General features: G+C 39.6%; 1 protein-coding gene across 1 annotated transcript in view; it reads right to left on the bottom strand.

Moving 5' to 3' along the window:
* LRP2 (LDL receptor related protein 2) overlaps nt 1-23,460 on the bottom strand; it is a gene marked incomplete at both ends in the record, with an annotated part of 215,934 nt that overhangs the window by 50,696 nt on the left and 141,778 nt on the right. Inside the window, 7 exons of the mRNA XM_080688848.1 lie at nt 1,548-1,843; nt 6,285-6,486; nt 8,014-8,145; nt 10,952-11,074; nt 13,017-13,142; nt 20,690-20,932; nt 22,596-22,799. Of these exons, the coding sequence (XP_080544974.1) occupies nt 1,548-1,843; nt 6,285-6,486; nt 8,014-8,145; nt 10,952-11,074; nt 13,017-13,142; nt 20,690-20,932; nt 22,596-22,799 (1,326 nt within the window). The remainder of the gene's footprint in view (nt 1-1,547; nt 1,844-6,284; nt 6,487-8,013; nt 8,146-10,951; nt 11,075-13,016; nt 13,143-20,689; nt 20,933-22,595; nt 22,800-23,460) is intronic.

The raw sequence follows: 23,460 nt of genomic DNA, 5'->3' as shown, positions 1-23,460 counted from the left end.
CAGCAAATTAGCAAGACCCTGTTTCAACATAAAAAAATAAGATCAGGTTAGGGGTGTAGCTCAGAGGTAGAATGCCCCTGGGTTCAATCCTTAGTAACACTAACACACACACACACACACACACACACACACACACACACACACACACAATTTACTTCTTGTACTTTGAAATCCGAATATGCTGCTAGTATACCATATAACCCTAAGCAATCCATTTCATACCCACAGGTTACAGTTTTATTACTTCCAAAAGGAATAAGTATATAAAATCAGTACGAGTTCTAATTATAAAGGTTTTTCTGTAGTAGGTTTGGAAAAGACCTAGTGAGATCACTTCCTTTTCAAACTAAAAATTTGCCTTTAATTACGTACAGTTGAGGATTTGAGTCCTATAACTTGAGCAAGGCAAAATTAATTAAAACTTAATGCGAATCTATCTGAATTAGAATTCAATACAAAAAGCTTCCTATAATTTGTCATAAATATGTAATATAAGTAACACATGGTTTTTTAGTTTAGTTAATGGTTTTTGAAACTTTGTAGAAGCTTATGGAAATTTTTCATGTGGTAGAGCAAATAACTAGTTTTTACATTTTTATATATAGACAGTTTCTTCTCTATATTTCCATATCACTTTCAGTCTGAGTTTCTCTGTCAAGCATTTGATTTTAATGTTGCTTTATAAAAGTTTTATTTAGAAGCTACATTATATACTTCTGGTTCCATTAGGCAATACAATTAATGAGTGGAAAACAAAATAAATGAAAAGATATGATCTTTCCTTCAAGCCACTTAGGTTTATATCACAGAGACAGTGCCAACATACACAGAATAGTGGTTACCGGAATTGAACACCACAAGCAGTATGAATTGTCAGTACTAAGATTCAAGATGCTGCTAAGCAAACAGTCCTCATTTTATAAATTCCCCACTGGCTTACTGGTGGTGGTCGGGGTGTGGTGGGGATTAAAACTCTCCATCTGAGGATGGAAAGGAAGCGCTGGCTAAGGAGTCCCAGCAGAGGGATGCTTCGTGCCACAGCCATCCCAAGGGCCCAAAGGGAAGCAACAGAGTTCTCTTCATTCACGGGGACCTTATTCAGCAATGCTCTTAAAAAGTGGCCTGAGTATTTGTTCATTTTCTGTTTTCTATAATGGCTATCTAAGTAAAGAATTAGCCCCTAAAATGTTTGTGTTTCTCTCTTCTATGTGAATAAATCACTGCCTTTTGATATAGAAGCAGCAATAACTTTTTTTTGACATTTCCTACATAAAAGACAGATTGGTAGTTTTTTTGGTACTGGGAACTGAACCCAGGGGCAGTCTACCTCTGAGCTGCATGCACCCTTAGCCTTTTTTATTTTTTGTTCATTTATTTATTTGAAACAGGTTCTCGCTAGGTTGCCAGGGCCTGGAATCTGGGATCTTCCTGTCTCAGCCTTCCAAGTACTGGGACTCCAGGCGTGCACACCCATTCCCAGCCTCATGAGCCTGGAAGGGTTGAGATCTACCTAAGTCCCCTCCTCCTGTAATCTCCAGTGAACTCACCGCAGCCTTTCTCGTCACTGTTATCAGAACAGTCATCAAGGTGGTTGCAGACGTTCACCATGTCGATGCAGTGCCCATCGTCACACTTGAACTGATGAGGGGGGCACGTGGCCTCTGGGGTGAGGCACAGGTGCTCGAGCTCATCGGATCCATCCCCACAGTCATTATCCTCATCACAGACAAAGTTCTTGTTGATGCAGCGCCCGTTCTGACAGGTGAACTGACTCTCCCGGCAGGTGGGGTACGTACAGTCCCTCTCGTCGCTGTAGTCACCACAGTCGTTGTGCCAATCACACCTGTGTGATGAGACCCAGGACCACTTTGAGAAGCTGATAAGCCTCCACTCTCACCCACTTGGGGCTCTGCTTCTTTCTCTAGCTCCCTGAATGCCAGGTTGACCATGTCAACAACAAGATGACCAATGTGTAGGTCCCCTCCCCCCACGAATCTTCACATACCCCACCAATCTTCAGCTTTAGAACCGAGTATTTGGCATTCTACCCTACTTCCCTGGGTGCTAGTTGCTACCGTGAGAAATGTGGATCTAAAGTTATTCAAGTAATTGTATTCATGGTTTCTCCTAATAGATAAATTGATTAAATACAATTTTGTGATTATGGCATTCCCCAGATTTATTCATCGAAAGTGAGATAATTTAATGGCAGTAGCAATATCCCGGGTAGCCATATGCCAGAAGTCCCCATGCCCAAATAAAAAGTCATGCATTGAGTACTCTATACTATAAAAGATGATTGTTACACATGTCCTCATATATATCTTTCCATTGGAGTAATGTTTGCATTAACCTCCTCTTCCTTCTATCTTTCTACAATTTTACTACCACCTACCGTGATATGTGAGCTGCTACAGTGATGGAAAGGATGTAAGATTAGTGGATTGCTATGGCATATTGGCAAAGTAAAAAGGTGTGTTGTAGTCCTCGAAGCTATTCTGGGACCTAACATTCCCAGACATCATGAGGACAATACTGTTTCCTGAAGTTCTCTGAACCAAATGAGTCTTTCTTCTCCATATTATTAAGAGGGTTCTATTAACTATAGCAAACTTTGTTATAAGCACAAAGGAATTTAAGCTAGGGATGGACAAAGCTAATGTTTGACATCACAGAGCAATTTATCAAGAAAGGCCCAGGAGCTGGAGGCAGAGCACTGCAAGATGTTAAGGTGCTGAGGTAAATGCGGTTAGTTTTGCAGTTGACCTATGATCAAGTCTGCTAACCAAAGTTACCATCCACAAAGGGAGGAAAACAGGTAGGCAAGCAAGTCACCAGGTTTTTTTTGGTACAATCGCATGCCATTCTACCAGCAAGCCACTCACAACTCAGTCTTACCCAGGCTTTTCGGCAGCATCAGTAAAAAAACAAGAGAAAAAAGTCAAAAGGAAAAATGATCCCTGACCCATTGTCCCAAACAGGGAAGCACACGTTGTGTCAAGCGAGAAGGGGCACATTAGCGGCGCACCTGGCAGAGGCAGAGGTCCTCCAGACACATCAAAGTTGGATTTGTTTTTAACCCTTTCACTTAGATTTCCAGGAAAACTTTTTTTTTTTTTTCTGGTCTGCCATGGCCCTAGGCAAAAGCAATTCAAATATCTCTGCAGGGGGAGGAATGGAGAAAAAGACAGGAGGCTTAAAGGAAGGAGAAAGAAGCAAAGAGAGAAAAAGAAAAAGGAAATAAAATATGAATGAATTGAATCAGTAAAAGTCTGATATGTCAGCTGTGAGATCAGAATAATAAGACAGAGCTCTGGAAAAAACAGAAGGAAAAAAAATCTAGAGTCTGACCAAAATTAGGACTTGCTATAATTCTTTTCCTTAAATCCTATGTCTACGTTTTCAGAATATATTCATATCTGAAACCGGTGGTTTTATGTATTGAATTCAGAAGACCCAGATAGAAGTACAACATAATAAAACTCGAGGTGGAAAGGAAAATAAACACAGAGAAAGGACAATTCACTTTAACTACAAAAATAAAAACCCGCAGATCCCATCATATCAGTGAAATGCAAACAAAGCGTATTAAATGCAGCTTCCCTACAAAAGGAGATAGCTCCATCCCCCCAATGTCTTCTGGGTATCAATGCACGGACTACTCTGGCTCAGCAGGGTCCACTGGGCTTCGTCAGGGGATGAGGAATTCATAGAGTAGATTTTCTAGATATTTATCTTTCTCAACCACTTCCACTTTGGGGTCACAAACGGAGCCCCTGCTTTTTTTGCTGCCATCAGAGAACGTGAGTTAGCCTTGTCCTCCTTCTCTGGGTCACTGTAAACATGCAATCCTCCACACCACTCTATTCCAGACAGACGTAGCTGGGCACTTCCCACTTAAGCACGTGGCCTCAGAAACCCTCTTGCTCTGAGCTCCTGCCTGCTTCCTCTAGCTCGCCATCTTCTTCCCTACCAGGCTGTAAGCTGACAGTTCCTGTTGCTCTTTGTAGGCCTGTGTCCTGTAACTAACCTTAGCACTTGCAATAGCCCTTCACAGCCCCAGCTCCATGTGTCCAAATGCCTAGCGCTCGTTCTCACTTCAGGAAGTCCTGTGACATCACACCCACCTGTCCCCCGGAGCAAACCCCTTTCTGGGCTCCTGTATTTTTGTCAATGATCCTACCCATCTCCTCATCCACAGGATAGAAATTTACACACCATGCTTCTTCTCTACTTATTTCTAGCAAATCCAAAGATTTGCTAAAAGAGGGTGGTGAGAGTTTGTGGCATTAAGAAAACATACATCAGCCAGACACTGTGGCGCACACCTGTACTCTCAGCACTTGGGAAGCTGAGACTGAAGGGTCACAGGTTTGAAGTCAGCCTCAGCAGCTTAGCCAGACTATAAACAACTTAGGCAGATCCTGATTCAAAATAACAAGTAAAGGCTGGGCGTAGTGGCACACGCTTGTAATTCCAGCATTTGGGAGGCTGAGATAGGAGGATAGGGGTTCGCAGACAGCCTCAGTTACTTAGTGAGGCCCTTTGCAACTCGGTGAGATCCTGTTTCAAAATAAAGAATAAAAAAAAATAGGACAAGGGGTGTAGGTTGGAGGTAGAATGCCCCTGGGTTCCATCCCCAGTACCACAAAAGTAAATAAATAAATAAATAAATATATAGATAAATAAATAAATAACAAAAAGTAAAAAGGGCTGGGAGTGTAGCTTGGAGGTAGAATGTCCCAGAGTTCCTCCTCCATTACAAAAAATGGGAGGAAGGAAGGCATGATGCACTAGTAAAAAAAAATTAAATATAAGAAGGAAGGAGGGAAGGGGGAAAAGGAAGAAAGAACGGAAGGAAATATTATCTGAAGTGGCCCATTTGGAGAAAGTGGAAAAACACAATAGGACATTACAGGAAAGACCCCCAAACTGGTATGCTATGAGCTGAATGTGTTTGGCCCACATGGTGTTTGAAGAATTAAAAAAATTTTGCTTCTAGCATTTAAAATAAGAATATTTCACATGAAAATCCAAGTTTCCAATTTTGTTTTTCTTTAAAAAGAGGATCAGGAGCCAGGCGTGGTAGCGCACGCTTGTAACCCCCGCCCTTGGGAGGCGGAGACAGGAGGATCGCGCAGGTTCGAAGCCAGCTGTGCCGGCTTAAGAGACCTGTTTCCAAATAAAAATATAAAATAGGTCTAGGAGTGTAGCCCAGAGGTAGAAGGGTTTCCAGGAACCCCAGTACCACCACCACCAAAAAATAAGAGGATCAGGCGGTCTGAGCCTTCAGGCTCTCTTGGATACCACTGAATAACGTTTGTGTCCTTAACTGAAGCATATGTCTCAGTTTAACCCATTTAAGTCTCCCTGTTGTCTCCCTGACGCCAAACTAAGTGCAAGATCCATTGATCATGCCTGCAATGTTATTTTCTTTATAGCACAGAAAGGAAAGTGAAATACGTCTTGCACCATGCCTCTATTATGTCTTTCCACCATGTGGAAAACTAAGAGATTTAAGAAGGAACTTTCTTATACCAATAAGCCTATATCAGTCCTATCCTCTGAGTAAGACCGCACTATTCCCTTCATGGGCCCTAGGCACTCTTGCCTTCTTGTGTCCCTTTTCATAAAATTATTAAAAAGTATGTTAAATGAGCTGGGCGTTGTGACACACACCTATAATCCCAGTACTTGGGAGGCTGAGACAGGAGGGTTTCAGGATGGAGGACAGCCTCAGCAACATAGCTAGATTCTCAGCAACAGCAAAACCCTGTTTCAAATCAAAAATTAGAAAATGTCTGGGGGCATAGCTCAGAGGTAGAATGCCCCTGGGTTCAACCCCCAGAACCACACACACAAAGACTGTTAAATGACCACATTGTATAAAGGCAACATATTAGTATTACATAGTAAACCCTATCTTTGACCTAAAACTTCTTTTTTAGGGGGAGGAGTACTACTGTACCTCCAAGCTACACCTTCATCTCTTTATTTTCTATTTTGAAACAGGTTCTCACTCGGTTGCTGTGGTCTTGCTAAGTTGCTGGAACTTGCCTTGAACCTGTGATCCTCTTGCCTACTAGGATTACAGACGTGTGCTACCGTGCCCAGCTTAAAAGTTCTTTGCCTTTTCCTTTTGATATCAAGGGGATCCAGATATTTTCTTGCATAACCAAAAGTGTTGTGGGCCGTAGGCACAGTGGCTCCTGTGCTTAGTAGATGAGTCGGCCCTGACACAGATATTTGGGGTTTGCTGGGAAACTTTTTAACGCCCAATTCACCTGAATGATTGAATGACACACAGCCCATTATTACAGGTGAATTCGTTTGCAGAGCAGGGTCTTCTAGTGCAGTTCTGATGTTCGTCCAGGGCATCAGCGCAGTCCGCATCACCATCACAGACCCAGGTCATAGGAATGCACCTCCGGGATGGGCTTCTGTAGTTTCCACATAAAAACTCAAAGCTTGAGCAATTTTTATTCTCTGAAACCAAAGCACACAAGAATCAGAAACCACCCGAGAGCCCGCTGTAACCAGTCAATTTCTCTTGCTTGTTGTACTTCTTAACACTCTGAGGGATGAGAGGAAATAGGAGGAAAACGGGCAAACAAATCACACTGCAACAGTAATAATAGGTCAAAACAGAAATACCTCCAAAGGCTCCCTATGAGTTGCTTTAGACTCTGGATTTCCCAGAAGAAATCAATATCATAAAACACCTCACTTATTTAGTGTGACAGCATGTTTTTCCCCTTAGGGCTTCAAGAATTCACTATGATTGTATTAATCAGATGTCAAATGTCTTACATTTCGGTAACATTTTTCAGCTTATAAAGGGTAGTCAGATAAGCACGAAGTGAGATGGGTATTTTTATGCCAGTTCTACAGATGAGAAAACCGAAGGTCAAAATGGTTAACTAGATGGCTCAAAGTCAGGGAATTAAAAGAAAAAGAGCTAGTGCTTCAAATCTGGGTCTTTTTTTTTTCCACTAAAGGCAATGTTTTTCCAACTCTGTTGTAACTAAGTAGAATGAGGATGGTTAGGAGACACACGTGTCAAGTAGAGTTGTCAGAAACCGTGACACCGGGAGGAAAGAGGCAAGACACTGATACAGAATCCTTAGTGTCTGCAGAATGAAAGAACAGGTATTCTACCGAAGCCCATTGCTGGTGAACAGGGACAAAAGAAGGAAGGAAAAGAGTATTTGCAGCCAGGCATGGTGGCGCACGCTTGAAATCACAGCATTTGGGAGTCTGAGACAGGAGGATCACAGTTCACAGACAGCCTCGGGTACTTAGTAAGGCCCTTTGTAACTCTATGAGACCTTGTTTCAAAATAAAGAATAAAAAAATCGAACTTGGGGCGTAGCTCAGAGGTAGAATGCCCCTGGGTTCCATCCTCAAAAAAAAAAAAAAAAACATTTGCTATAATCCATGCATGTGTAGTTGCCAGCCACTTTGCTGCAGTGAATAGAGCACCTGTGGGCTGTGGACTGCACTAGAGTCACAACAGATGCAGTGGCAGTCAAATACAAGCATCAGGAATCCACTGTTTTTATGATTCTACCATGGAAAGCTACTCTGCTAAGACACCTCAGGTAAGAACTTCATGCTTTGTTGGTAATGAAAACTGTTGTTCCACAAAAAATAAATGAATTCAAAATGAGCAATCACAACTCCCCAGCAAGAGCCCTAAGGTCATGGAGGAAACTGGAGACACAGTTAGTTGACACACTGTTAAAGATGCCACCAAGAGCAGCAACTGAGTTCTCTTTGTCTCCTTTAGGAAGATAGGACATTATTTCCATCATCCAAATACAAGAGAAAGAGTTAACACAAAGTCACTCTCCACCATCCTAAAGCGTGGATGATGTCGAACAATCCCAGAGTAGAAAAGCAAGGGCAACATCAGTGTGCAATTAAGCAGCCATCTTCCTCCAAACACAAAATCATGACTCCACTCTTTCCCTGGAAGGTGACTCTGGAGAGGAATTACCTGGCGCCACTTACCACACTGGTGTCTTTCGTCCTCGTCACTCATGTCCCCACAGTCGTTGTCACCATCACAGATCCAGTCCCTCGGGATGCACCTGCCACCATCACACTTAAACTCAGTACTTAAGCACGTTCGCTCAGAGTGTTCTGGGGGAAAAAAGAGTTAAGCAGTCTCAGTGAAAACGGTGATTTACAAGCCAGAAATCTTGAGAAGAGCTGGCTATAGCGTAAGTTGTCTGCAGCAGAGCATCGCCTCATCAGGTACAGCTGGAAACAGAGACCAGGACCCAAGAGATGGGAACCAGTACCCAAGAATTGAGGGAAAAGGGATCAGCTGATGGTGCAATGTCCTAATTATCTTTGGTGACTAGGATGAGATTCAATATTTCCTTACAGGTATGGTAGAGAAGCATCAGCATTTTCCCAAATGATGGTATAAATTACCTACCATTACACATTTCTATTTTAAAATCTACTTTTTATTCAAACTCATTTGGTGTTTACCATACCCCTATTCTCGTTTGCCTTTTCCGTTCAATGCCTACAACCTTTCCCAGTGCTATCCAGTTTACTTCTCTGTTAGATTTGCTGCCTTCCTCCCCTCACTAGGCTAGAAGCTCGGCTTGGGCAGGATCTTTGTCTTATTCACTGATGCAACCCCAGTTTGCCTAGAACATAGGTGCTCAATAAAGATTTGTTGAGTTATAGGAATGTCACCTTTTATTTTCAGTTAGCATTAACTATCACTGATTCAAATCCTTTACCACATGTTCTTATTCAACTAATTAAACTGTCATAAACCCAGAAACCCATTCAAATTAGCCAAAGGCAAAAGAAATTTAATTTTATATATTAAGGAGACACCACAATGATAAAAGTGAAAAGAAGCAAGATCTTTCAGAAGCAGACATAAAAGGAATGTACACTGACATTGACTTTTTGAAGGAACACATCCCCTTTGGCACAGCAGTACACTTGTAGAAACCTAGCCCCTCAGAAACTTCCCGCACATGCACAAAGACATTTCCAAAAAGATGTTCACCTAGAATTATTTTTCATAATTAATAAAGTAAGTAAATGAATAAATGGAAGCAATATAAATTTCCTGCAATTAGGATATGGAACATTCATATTTTAGGGTAATCTGTGGCAGTTCAAAGGAATGAGGTAGATTCACTGGCAAGATGTTATTAAGCTTTAAAAAAAAAAGTTAACTGCAGAAAAATATGTAAACTCCTACCTGAGTTTTTCAAAACTACATATCAAGATATGTAGACAAAGGTAAAGGTAGTTGACACATACCCTTAAAAGTAATTATCTAGACAATTATAGTGGTGCATGCCTGTAATCCTAGTACTTGGAAGGCTGAAACAGGATGAAAGTTAGCAGGACCCTTTTTCAAAATAACAAGGGCTGAGGGTGTGGCTCAAAGGTAGAATGTCCTTGCGTTCAATCCCCAGCTCCCTCCAAAAAATGTGATGATCTTTGGGGAATGAGAGACTTTAATAAGGATGAAGAAATAGAAATGTTACTTTTTCACATACATCTTGTTATTTCTTTCAAATATATGTGCACATTATTATCTGAATTACTATAATGAGAATGAACTAATATATAGATGCTTGTCTGTTTTTATTTAAATACATCAGGCATTTGGGACTAATTAGTATTACTGTGACTCATACAGTGGTTTGAATACTCTCATTTATTCTTCACATATTTGAACCAATAATTTACATATTTGGGCAAATCTCTGATGACGGCTCTACTCACCTAACAGTTATTCTTTTCTTTACAGATCCTCAAAATTCTATGTGCCCTTTGCTTTCTGTGTTGGAGGGAAAGAACCTAGCAAAGAGATCCAAATACCACTCTGCCACCATCAGCCCCAGAATTCAAACCTCAAGGAAAATAGGAAGAGAAAAGCCACCTGAATTCAGCTGTAAAGCTATGCTGGTGGCCATAGTAAAATATCCCCAGAATAGAACATTTGATATATTGTATTTACAGTAGTAATGAGAATTGTAAAGAAAAATAAGAGCAATCTAAATGCTTAATAATATAGACAGGCAATTCAATGATAATAATTGAAATGATAATATAACCACTCAATGGAATATTACATGTCATTAAAAGGGAGAGCAAAACTATATAGCAAGAGTGAGTAAAGTTTGTCCAATCAGATAGTAAATGCTTTAGGTTTGCAGGCCACATCAGCAGCCACACACAATATGTGGTTGCATTCTGATAAAATGTTACCTACAAAGACAGGCCATAGTCATGGTTTTCTCATCCCTACATAGCAATATAATTTTTTGACAGATTAAAAAAGCAACATAGAAGTTGTATCTTTAGACGTTTACAATTATGCAAAAAGTATACACGGATATAGATCACAATTTGCAAAGGTAAATAGCAGTCTCCAAACACAAACAAGACAGGACTCCTTCCAGGAATACAAGAAGAGGGCCTCTCGAAGTTTGGGAGTACAGGTGGCCAGGGGACCTCACCCCATCAAGCCACACAGACACAAAAGAGAAAGAGTATGTGTGCCCCAGAATGTCCCTACCCCATGTATGTGTTAATTCCAATCACTTTGGGATTCTCCCAGTCTTATAAGCCAGAACTCAGCGAAATTCCTAAGCTCAAAATGAGTCAACTAAAATTAATTGAATTCTACAAGCCAGGCACTGTATTAGGTACATCACCAATTTAACCTCATTTTCTCAGCATTAACTAGCAACTTCCATACTCTGATCAGCTCCCCACACAGCACCCTGTGGTAGCACCTCTTTAATGGACATCTGTGAAGTGGCTTCAGCATCCCACTGAGAGCAGGAGCAGGGGAGCTGGCCTCCAGCAGCATGGCCCCTGTGTGCATGTGAAGTGGCTGGAAGAAACTAAGGTGCTCTAGCAGCCATCCCATGCTCTTCATGCTTGCTTATGCTCTTACCACAGGAGGCAGGTTCATCAGAGCCATCAGCACAATCGGCTTCTTCATCACAATACCAGCGGTAAGGAATACAGCGCCTAGGAGACGTGCACTGGAACTCAGTGCTGCTGCATGTGTGAGTGGCTGGAGGAGAAAAAGAAGATAAAGTCTGTGAGCAAAACACAAGCATGGAGTCAGGCATGGTGGCACCTGTCTGTAATCCCTGGACTTGGTAGGCTGAGACAGGAGGATCGCAGGCTCGAGGATCACAGGTTCACAGGCCAGTCTCAGCAACTTAGTGAGGATCTTAGCAACTTAGTGAGATCCTGTTTCAAAAAACAAATAAAATAAGAATAGGGCTGAGGGTGTAGCTCAGAAGTAAAATATCCCTGGATTTAATCCCCATACCACAAGAAAAAGAAAAAACAACCACAAGTGTGGGTCCACCAGTCCTGACAGTCTGCCTATATCGCTGAAATGGATTAGCGTGGCCATGAAAGAGAGGATGAGGAAATGGGCCTAAGCTCTCCAAAGGGAGGAAGGAGTATGGGGGCAGAAAGAAGGGAGCACTGCCCTAGTAGCCCAGAATATTCCATATTCTAGAAATCCAATATATAACTTCCATTTGTTAGAAATATCAAAGAAATATCTTTGTGATATATAAAATATAAAATCGTGTGAGGTTGAGCATGATGGTGCACACCTGTAATCCCAGTATTTGTGAGGCTGAGTCAGGAGGATTGCAGGCTTGTGAACAGCCTAAGCTACTTAGTGAGACCCTTTGCAACTCAGTGAGACCCTGTTTCAAAATAAAGGATAAAAAATAGGGCTGGGGGTGTGGTTCAGAGGTAGAATGCCTCTGGTTCAACCCCCAACACCACAAAAAAAAAAAAAAATCACATGAAAATAAACTGGTTTTATTTTTCTGCTGTAGTATAAAATTAAATCCTACTGAAGCAACCATTAACCATTAAAAGCAAAACTAAATCCAACATGACCATAACCAAGCTCACTTCACACACATCTCTTAACCATGTTAGACTGTGATTCTATAGAGTTGCCAACTTCTCCTCCTATTCATCCTTGTAACATAAGGCTTATCTTTGAAAAACTAGAAGACTGCCTATGTTCGAAAATCTGTTCTCTTCTCAAGTAAATTTAGGTAGTTCTGGTCAGATGGATTTTCTAATATGTGGGTACAAAACCTAAATAAAGTCTTGTAATTCTTCTTGTCTATAAGGCTCCCTAGCTTTGGCCCATGATATATGCTAATTTGCCAGGAAAACTGTTACAGAAGCAAGGATTCTAAAAATTTAGCAATAGCTGCAGTCTGTCAAGCCCTAACTGATGGCCATGTCCTGAGTTTTGTTTCCTCACTCTTCTGTTGTTAAAGATTATTCCTGTTCTTGGACTGTATCCTGGCCTAGTGATAGATTATTGCCATGCCCTGTAGTTTGCCTAGGAGGAGATCAGTGACCACAGTTTAACTGCACATTCCATAAGAGAAAAGGACAATTTCTAACTTCTCAAATTCATCTATTCATCTTAATTCTAAATTCATCTATTTAAGCTATCAGACTAAAAGTTTTCAAGCTTAAGGAAGACCTTTTAATTTGGAATACAAATACAGAATCTGTATTAATTAACCAAGTTGCTAAATATAAAATAAAGTTTTCTGAAATTTAAGCACTGAAGAATATAAAAATATTTGCAGTTACTAATGGCCACTATGACAATATCAAGAATAAATAGTAAGAGCTCAATGTGCAAATTCTGCCTTCAATGATGAGAAAAGGGGCTCTTCAACTGCAGTGGGTCTTTGGAAGAAATATTTAAGGTCTGGAGCATTTGGCAAGGGAACAGAGGGAAGAGGCTTCACATGCCCTTCCAATCACATCTAGAGCCACTGCCTTCTACATCTTACTTACAAAAAAAAAACCCTGAGAGAATAATTGAAATTAGTACAAACACCAGGATATATATATATGTATATATGCATATATAATATATATATATATATCTTTGTATTAGCTCAAGACATACATCTCTGGAATCACAAAAAGAGAAGTAGTTTTATCATACTCACTGCAATAAGTGGGGTTTTCATCACTCATGTCTCCACAGTCGTTATCTCCATCACACAAGTACGTTCGAGGAATACAAATATTTGTATTTTGACATTTTGTGTATCCAGGCAGGCAAGTACGATTTGCTTAAAAAAGATAACCAGATAAACATTTGGAATATAGCCACCAAATAGATGTCATAAATAATGTCTGTGTTAACAGACCTATTGAAGAATTAAAATAATGGGATGGTCACTTCAAAGCTATCAGAGAGGCACAATCTATGACACTTAGGTTACTTACAGATACACTAGAAAACAGTTATTTTCAGCTACTTCTGGAGATAGAGATTAGGAGGAGAGGTTGCTTTGTAATTTAAAATGTTTGTTTTCTTAATTTAATAGTATAAACAAATGGCATAACTTTCAGTCAAAGAGACTATGGTATATCCACATTGTGGAGCAATATGTACCTGTAGAAGGAATGAAGATCTATATGATAGTATGATCCCCAAGATATATTGTTAATAGCAAGAAAGAAAAATTGAAAATACAAGGCTATATTTTGTGTTTAAAAAAAAAAGATAGGGGAATTGTACAGACTGAGTATCCCTTTTCAGAAATGCTCAAGACAAGAAGTGTTTCAGATTTTGAGATGCCTTTAAGTTTTAGAATACTTGTATTTGGGCATGGTGGTATACACCTGTAATCCCAGTACTTGGGAAGCTAAGACATGAGGATTCATGGTTAAAGGATAGTCTCAGCAACCTAAAAATACCCTCTTTAAAAGCAACAACCACAAAAAAATTATTTTAAAGGGCTGGGGGTGGACTTGGAGGTAGAATGCCCCTGGGTTCAATCCACAGTACCAGAAAATAAAAGTGGGAACTGATACATAATTAAAGAGTTTAACAATCAAAGTCAATGTGAAGGACTTCCAGAAAGACGGTGACTGAGGAAAGCAGCACAACTCAGTCCTGTGGACACTCGATCTCTATTGCCCTGAAAATAGTGTCTTGGCAAGCAAAAGAAACCAATCAGTATAAATGTGAACAAAGCACCATGAATTAAAAGGTGATGGAAACAGGGCTAGCTAGAAGGCATATCAGAGAGCATAAAAGTACCCTGACTGCCTCCAACAGCTGCAGCTGCAGGGGCCATGGCAGTGATCTTGCCTCACTGTACCAGGACTGCTGGTTCTGTGCCTCCAGAGACCCCCCAGCAAAAAAGCCAGCAACATGAAATTAAGTAAGAAGATACAATTGGAATTGTAAATGGCTGGCTTCTCTTGCTTCTCTTGCCTGGACCGTGGCTACAACTTGTAGCATTGGCAGCCAAGTTCACCATATCCTCTAGAAATCCAGAGCAGCTCCACAACACCAAAAGTAAAGCAGCCATCCCCAGCATGGCCTCAGGGACTCACACAGGAAGCTATAGACTTGTAGAGGCTAATACTTTGTGGTTCACCCTGCTGAGGGTGGGAGTAGAGACTGCTTTTGGATACAGCAGAGGTGCTGATTAGAAGACAGCCCCCAGGGCCAATTATGCAAAAAAGCCTACAGTCTCCATGGCTCAGGGCCCGAGTAGGGCCTCTGGAGAGCACCAAAAACCACCCAATCATGGTGAACAGGAAGAAATCAGACCAACCTAGCCCTATCTGTGGAGAACATGGCCTCCTTTGTATACACTGGGTTTGGCCCAGAGGCACTCACCACCTATGCAGGCAGGGAGAAGAGACACAGGCTCAGCATCAGTGGAAAACACAGTGATCTGCACTTAATGGTAGATCCAGCCCCAGAGATAATGGCCACCTGCATACACTGAGAGAGTCCCAAAGACCGGTCCTTTTTGAAAGCTCAGAGACCGAAGCTTGCAGCAGGAAAGGTGTCAGTAGTACTAGGTGCCTGAACAGAGAGAGACACCAGGCCAGGGTCCCAATTGTTGAAGGAAACCAAATAACAGTGCTATAAACTGACATCATTACTATAGATTACAGAGCAAATAAGAGTGCTTGTAACATGCTTGAGAACCTATTAAATAATGTGAACCTTAAACAGTAAAAGAATCCACACAGAGCCAGGAAGACTGCAGAGGTCAAGTCTGCTCAGTATTCATATATTTTTAGGATTCTATTATTTTTTTTGTTTTTGTTATTTTGTATGTGTATGTGTGTGAACTTGTTTGTTTGCTCTCTTTCTCGCCCCTTTTACAAGCTTCTTCCCTTATACATATTTACTCTCTTCACTCCATCCCTTTTCCTTTTTTCTTTTCTTTGTCCTATATTAAATCCATGTTGGCCGGGTGTGGTGACGCACGCTTGTAATCCCCGCGCTTGGGAGGCGGAGACAGGAGGATCATTCAGGTTCGAAGCCAGCCATGCTGGCTTAAGAGACCCTGTTTCCAAATATAAAAAAAAAGGTATAAAATAGGTCTGGAAGTATAACCCGGAGGTAGAAGGGCTTCCAGGAACCCCATACCACACAAAAAATATCCACGTCATATCACTACATTGGTTACTAGAATCCTACTACATATTCACCATCTCTAATCTCTGAGTTTGGTTTGAATTACCAAACTCAAACTCTCATTCTATTTGACCCTATCTGCTACTTTACTCTATTCTTGCATTTACAACTTCATCACCTTCCTTCCCACTCAACCTTTACCAAGTTGTATAATATACAACTTGCCCTTGTATATACCATCTGACACGGCATGAGAGAAAGATATCAAAAGTAACAAAGATACAAGCTTAAGAAACCTGAAATCAAGCCGGGGGTGGTGGCACACGCATGTAATCCCAGCTTTCAGGAGGCTAAGACCAGAGGATCGTGGTTTGCAGACAGCCTCAGCTACTTAGTGAGGCCTTCTGCAACTCAGTGAGATCCAGTTTCAAATTAAAGAATAAAAAAAAAGAAAAAGAAAGCTGATATCATGAGGAAGAATAGCAAGGAAGCAATGAGGTCCCACAACCCCACAATAAGAGAATCCAACAACATAGAATTATAGAGATCATCAAAAGAACATATCAGAAAATTAATATTAGAAATGATAAAGGATTTCTGGAAAGAATTTGTAGAGAGCCTGAAAGAGGTACAGAAAACTTATAGAGCCCCCGTTAGACAAGATCAGAGAAAAGATTCACCATGCTACATAATAGTCAAACTGACCAATGATGTATACGTTAAGGAGACAATCATAAAGGCAACAAAAACAAAAGACCAAGTGACATTCAGAGGCAAACCAATTAAAATCACTCCAGACTTCCCAAACCAAGCCATGAAACCTAACCAAAAGAAAGTGAGAATTAATCCAAAGTACTAAAATACGAGATGAAAAAGGAGATATTACCACCAACAGCATGAAAATCCAGAGAATTATCAAAAACTACTTTGAAAAAACTATACTCTAACAAAATGGAAAACTTAAAAGAAATTGACAATTTTCTAGACACATAAATAAATCCTTCCTAGAAAATTTAAACAGACCAATAGCAATCAAAGAGATTGAAGCAGGAATAAAGAGCCTACCATCAAACAAAAGCCCAGGACCAGATGGCTTCCCAAGTGCATTTTATAAAACCTTTATAAAAGAGCTAACCCCAATACTCCTCAATTTATTCCATGAAAAAGAATGAAATGGGACCCTCTCAAATACATTCTACAAAGCCAACATCACATTAATACTAAAACCAAATAAAGACAGCTCAAAAAAAAACTATAGGCTTATATTATTGATGAACTTAGATGTAAAACTGCTAATCCAAATACTAGCAACATGCATTCAAAACCACATCAAAAAAAAAAAAAACAAGCTGGGTGTGGGGCACATGCTTGTAATCCCAGTATTTGGGAGGCTGAGATAGGAGGATCACAGGTTCAAAGCCAGCCTCAACAACTTAGTGAGGCCCTTCACAACTTAGTGAGACCCTGTTTCCAAATAAAAAATAAAATTGGGCTGGGGGTTTAACTCTGAGGTAGAATGTCTCTAGGTTCAATCCCCAGTGCCACAAAGAAAATCATACACCATGACCAAGTAGTATTCATCCCAGGAATGCAAGGCTGCTTCAACATAGAAAAACATTCCATAATTCATCACATAAACAGAATCAAAGAAAAAAATCACATGATCATTTCAATAGATGCTGAAAAAGCATTTGACAAAATCTAACATCCATTTATGCTAAAACCACTGAAGAAAATCAGAATAGAAGGAACACACCTCAACATCATAAAGACAATATCCAATAGGCCCACAGTCAACATCACATTAAATGGGCAAAAACTGTAAGAATTCCCCCTAAATACAAGAACAAGACAAGGATGTACATTATTATAACTTTTTTTCAATATAGTACTTGAGATGTTAGCCAGAGCAATAAAGTAAGAAAAGAAAAATCAAAAGATTACAAATAGGAAAAGAAGAACTGAAATTATCACTATTTGCAAATGACAAGATTCTAAACTTAGAAGACCCAACAAACTCAACCAAAAAGCTGATATAACTGATCAATAAATTCAGGAAAGTGTCTAGATACAAAATCAATCCTAAAAAGTCAGAAGCTTTCCTATATACCAACCATAAATCCACTGAAAAAGAAATCCAGAAAACACTTCTCTGGATATTTCACACAAAAAATAAAACACTTAGGAATAAACCTAACCAAAGAGGTAAAAGATTTCTACAAAAAAAAAATAAAACATTTAAAAGAAATTGAAGAAGACCTTAGGAGATGGAAAGATCTTCCATGTTCTTGGATATACATAATAAATATCATCAAAATGGCCATTCTTCCAAAAGTGATCTACAGATTCAACACAATACCCATTAAATTATCAAGGTCATTCCTCACAGACATAGAAAAATCAGTCCTTAAATTCGTTTAGAACAAAAAAAAATCCCAGAATATCTAAAGTAGTTATCAGCAAAAAGTACCATGCAGGAGGCATCATAATACCTGAGTTCAAAGTATACTACAAAACCATAGTAATAAAAACATCATGATACTGGCACAAAAACAGATACATAGACCAATGCAGCAGAAGACTCAGAAACAAATCCGCACAGTCACAGCCAGTTCATTTTTGACAAAGGGGCCAAAAATATATGCTGGGAAAAAGATAGCCTCTTCAACAAATGGTGTTGGCAAAACGGCTAACCATATGCAGAAAAATGGAAATAAATCTCACTTTCTCACCCCTGCACAAGAGTCATTTCAAGATGAATCAAAGACTTGAAAATCAGACCAGAGACCTTGCAGCTCCTTGAAGAGGACATAAGTCCAACACTGCAATACATAGGCATAGGCAAAAACTTTCTCAACAAGACCTCAAAGGCACAAGAAATTAAAAGAAGGATCAATACATGAGATTGCATTAAACTGAAAAGCCTCTATATATCAAAGAAAACTATCAAGAACCTCAACAGAGAGCTGAAAGAATGGGAGAACATTTTTGCCAACTATTCCCCTAATAGAGGACTAATATCTAGAATCTCAGAGAACTCAAGAAACTCACCACTAAGAAAACAAACAACCCAATCAAAAAATTGGCAACTAAATAGACACTTCACAAAAAAAGAAATTTCAATGGCCAATAAATGTATGAAAAAGTGTTCAACATAATTAGCCAACAGAGAGATGCAAATCAAAACTATCCTAGATTTCACTTTACTGCAACTAAAATGGCATTCATTAAAAACACAAATGGCAACAAATGCTAGCAAGGATGTGAAGTGTGAAGCAAATTGTTGGTGGAATTGCAGATTAATAGTATGGAGTATCCTCAGAAGAATGGGAACAAACCTACCATATGACCCAGCAATATAACTTCTGGGTATCTACCCAATAGAATAGAAACCAAACTACCAAACTAATGCATGTGTATCTATGTTCACAGTTGAAAAATTCACAATTGCCAAACTATGGAACAAGCCAAGAAGTCCATCCATAAATGAATGGATTACAAAACTATGGGATATGGACACAATGGAATTTTACATAGCCACAAAGAAGAACAAAAGTATGCCATTTTCAGGGAAATGGGTGGAACTGGAGAACATCATGAGTGGGATTAGTCAGTCACAAAAAGCATTTCATTTGTAGGGAAATGGATGGAACTGGAGAACATTATAAATGAGATTAGCCAGTCGCAAAAAGTAAAAAAAAAAAAATATCGGATGCTTTCCCTATTATGCAGAAGCTAGAAAGAAAAAGGGCCATAGGAGAAACTTTAGATGAAGAAGGAGAAACCATAAATGAGCAAATAAGGTGACCTGAGGGGATGAGACGGGGAAGAGAAAAATTTCCTAATGTACATGATGTATATTCACCAACATATCAAAGTCAATCACTAAGCTAAACATGAGCAGGAGAGAGGGGGGAGGGAATGGGGTGGAAATTGGAGAAGGGCTAAATGTACCCTATTAAGATGTATGACTACATTGCTCCAATAAAATTTTTTTTAAAAAACCTAAAAATAAAAAAATGCCAGGTGTGGTGGCGCACGCTTGTAATCCCCGCGCTTGGGAGGCAGAGACAGGAGGATCGCACAGGTTCGAAGCCAGCCGCACTGGCTTAAGAGACCCTGTTTCCAAGTTAAAAAAAAAAAGTATGAAGAATAGGTCTGGGAGTGTAGGTCAGAGGTAGAAGGTTTTCCAGGAACCTGAGTACCACCAAAAAATATATATATGAATAATAACCAATGTGCAGATCTTGTTTAAATCTTAAATTGAGCAAAATTAACAGTAAAAAAATGTCAAGATTTGAATATTGACTAGGTACTCAAGAATATCAAGTATTGTTGCTTTTGCTAGGTATTATAATGGCATTACAGTTTTTTTTTTAAATGTCTGAGAGTTGCTTTAACATTCTAAAAAAGGAGTGGGGGGAACACATGAAACAAAATTGGCATTGGTTGATATTTTTTTAAGTTAGATAATGAGTAAATTGTACTATTCTTTCTACTTTGGCATATGTTTGATATTTTCCATTAAAAAAACATTTTTTAAAAAGTAGACCTAGGTCAATGGTAGAGCACTTGCCTAGTATATGCTAGGCCCTGTGTTCTATATCTACACCAGAAGAAAAGGCAGATTGGATAACTACTGTGTGTTACTCTACCTACAAAAGCCACAAAACAGACATATTTAAACTGAAAACATCATACTTGAGTATGCACTTTACTCTTTTGTTTTCCTAAGATACTAAAATACAGTTCCCAGAAAGTTTGTAAAAAAAAAAATTAACAAACCTAAAAGCTAATTATCAGAAAAACTAAAAAGAAAAATCATATTAGTTACCATGATATTTTATACCTTTTGCACAATGAAATTTAACCACAATGCATTTGTGCAATGATTTTGTAACTTGCAGTTAAGTATCTTTTATAACAATCAAAACTTTTGCCAAGCTAATTTTATAATCTAGCAGATATGTAAACCAAGGACAAAATACTCAAGGTTAAAATATTCACATGGTTGTATGGCTCCATCAATTTAAGTGAGTAATTCTAATATGAGGTAGAGTTGTTTTTAAAATCATCTAGATTATATCAAAAAGAAACATGCTTTAGATGAAAATATTGTGGTTTTTTTTTTTCAGAAAGCCTTTATTTTATGTTAAAAAAAAAAAAATGTTAGCTCCCATGATGTAATACTTGATTGCCCCCAAGTGCAATAACTTCAGTTAAACTTACGGCAATTTTTCTCATCTGAAGTGCCATTGTCACGGCAGTTGTTGATGCCATTGCAGACAAACTCAAGAGGAATGCACCTGCCATTGTTGCAAGTAAATTCGGTGGTGTCATTGCAGTTCCTGAACAAGCACCCTTCCTCATCACTGTTGTCCCCACAGTCATTGTAGTAGTCACAGCGGTATCGGTACGGGACACATCGCCCATTTGCACAGGTAAAGGACGTGGGCTGGCAGGTGTGAAATGCTAAGAGGAGGGAAAAACATGGAAAGACAATCTCTTGATTAAAGCATCATCTTCATTTCTAAAAAGTGTCAGTGCATTTCATTTCTCTATAATCTCAATTTAAAAGTTTCCCTCGATCACAGACAAGCAGTCAAAAACAATATATTTAGAGAAAATAAAAATTTCTATTTCCAACATGGAGTGTTGGGAAAGGTAGCCAATCTTGAAACTCCCTGCAAAGGTCCACTTGGCCTTACTTCATTCACATGAAAGCTAGGATTGAGAAGGATGTCATTATGATTATTACATTAATAATTTTTTCTGCTATGAAGAGTAATTAAATGATAAGTGTCATCTATTGGAGCCCTTAGTGGCCAGCCCTGGCTACTTAGTGAGGCCCTCCACAACTTAGTGAGACCCTGTTTCAAAATAAAGAATAAAAATTAAGCCTGGGGATGTAGCTCAGAGATAGCACCATGGTCCGTGCTGGACCATGCTTATCACGCAAGGATGTGTTTCTGTGTTTGTGCGTGTGCGTGTGCGTGTGTGTGTTATCGGGGACTGAACTCAGGGGCTGAGGTTGACCTTGCACTTGCAATCCTCCTGTCTCAGCCTCCCAAGAACTGGGATTATAGGCATGTGCCACCATGTCTGGCAAGGTTTTTAAAATATTGTCATTCTTTCTCCTCACAAGAATACTAGTAATCATTCCATTTTGCAGATGAGCTGTCTTAGGCTAGATACCTTCCCCAGGACTGTAGAGATTGCAAATGGCACAACCAGAATTTAAACACAGTGCTTTGCTCTGTAACCACTTCTAAGGTGATTTAACAGAAATAGAGTTTGGGTTATCAAAATAAATGTTTTTCAAGACAAGTGTGATTGCGCACACCAGTAATCTCAGTATTTGAGAGGCTGAGACAGGATTGTAGGTTTGAGGCCAGCCTCGGCAATTTAGTAAGGTTCAAAGCAACTTAGTGAGACCACGTTTCAAAATAAAAAATAAAACATGAAGCCAGGCAATGCTTGTAATCCCTGTGCTTGGGAGACTGAGACAGGAGGATTGCGCAGGTTCAAAGCCAGCCTCAGCTACTTAGTGAGGTTCTCAGCAATTTGGTGAGTGACCCTTGTTTCCAAATAAAATATAAATAGGGCTGGGAGTATAGCCCGGAGGTAGAAAGCCTCTGGGTTCCACAAAAAAATAAAATATGACTGGGGGTATAGCTCAGAGGTAGAATACCCTGGGTTCAATCCCCAGTACTAGAGAAAAATTATTTTATTATTTATTTATTTATTTATTTATTTATTTATTTATTTATTTACTGGTACTGGAAATTGAACCCAGGGACATTCTACTTCTGAGCTATACCTCCAGTCCTATTTTTCATTCTTTATTTTAAAACAGAGTCTCACTTATTTGTGGAGGGCCTCCCTAAGTAGTAGCTGAGACTGGCCTTAAACTTGTGATACATTCCTGTCTCAGCCTTTCAAGTACTGGGATTACAAGCATGAACCACCACACCTAGCTATAGAAAAATAAATTAGATAAATAAATGATTTTCAGCTCAAACAGGACACTTAGACATTAACTTCAAACCCATTCATTCAGAGCATGACTCTGTACCAAACATCTGGCACAGAGGTGTCCTTGGCTCCTAACAAAAGCACCGAGAGTCCAACTCACCACAGATGATTTCCAGCTCATCACTGCCGTCACTGCAGTCATTGTCATTATCACACTTCCACCGCTCTGTGATGCATTGGCCATTGAGGCAGGTGAATTGGGACTCTTCACAGCGGGCACCAGTGTCCGCAATGCAATATTTATTATCATTGGCCAGATACCACTGGCCTTCATGTGGACACTGACACTCAGCTCCATTTGGACCTGGGCCCAGAAGAAGCACAAGATTAGTGTAGCAAACATTCATAGAGGCTTTTTCAGAATAGCATCTGCATCAGCTTCTACATGAAATACTCTCCAGACATGTCTGAAAATATTGTCCATAAACTTTTCAACTCTACTCTGCATCATTCTTTCATCAAAAACACCAACCAAAATTCCTAATGTATGAGCTACTTTAATCTTTAAACAATTATCTCACATTTGCAGTGGCAATGGTTTTCTTAGAAAAATCTGCAAAGCAACCATATAAAAAGCACATATTCCTATGAATGAATTCATTCTCTATAAAACATAATGAAACATACATCCTCATCATAAAATAACACTGGACAAGCCAGGCGTAGTGGCGCACAATTGTAATCCCAATAAAGAATAAAGTAGGGATGGGGATGTGGCTTGGAGGTAGAGTATCCCTGAGTTAAAGCCCCAGTACTGAAAAAAAAAAAAAATCACTGGACACATTTCAAACTATTAACAATACCTTCTTTTTTTTTCAGTACTGGAGATGGAACTCAGGGGCATTCTACCTCCGAGCAACACTCCCCAACCTTATTTTAGAAACAGGGTCTCACTAAGTTGTGGGGGGATTCAGTAAGTACCTGAGGCCGGCTGTGAGCCTGCGGTCCTTATGTCTCAGCCTCCC

This window comes from Muscardinus avellanarius (assembly GCF_963383645.1).
Source record: "Muscardinus avellanarius genome assembly, chromosome: 2".
NCBI classification, from domain to species: Eukaryota; Metazoa; Chordata; class Mammalia; order Rodentia; family Gliridae; genus Muscardinus; species Muscardinus avellanarius.
The sequence above is the reverse complement of the archived record's forward strand: the minus strand, read 5'-3'. Positions and strand labels throughout refer to the sequence as shown.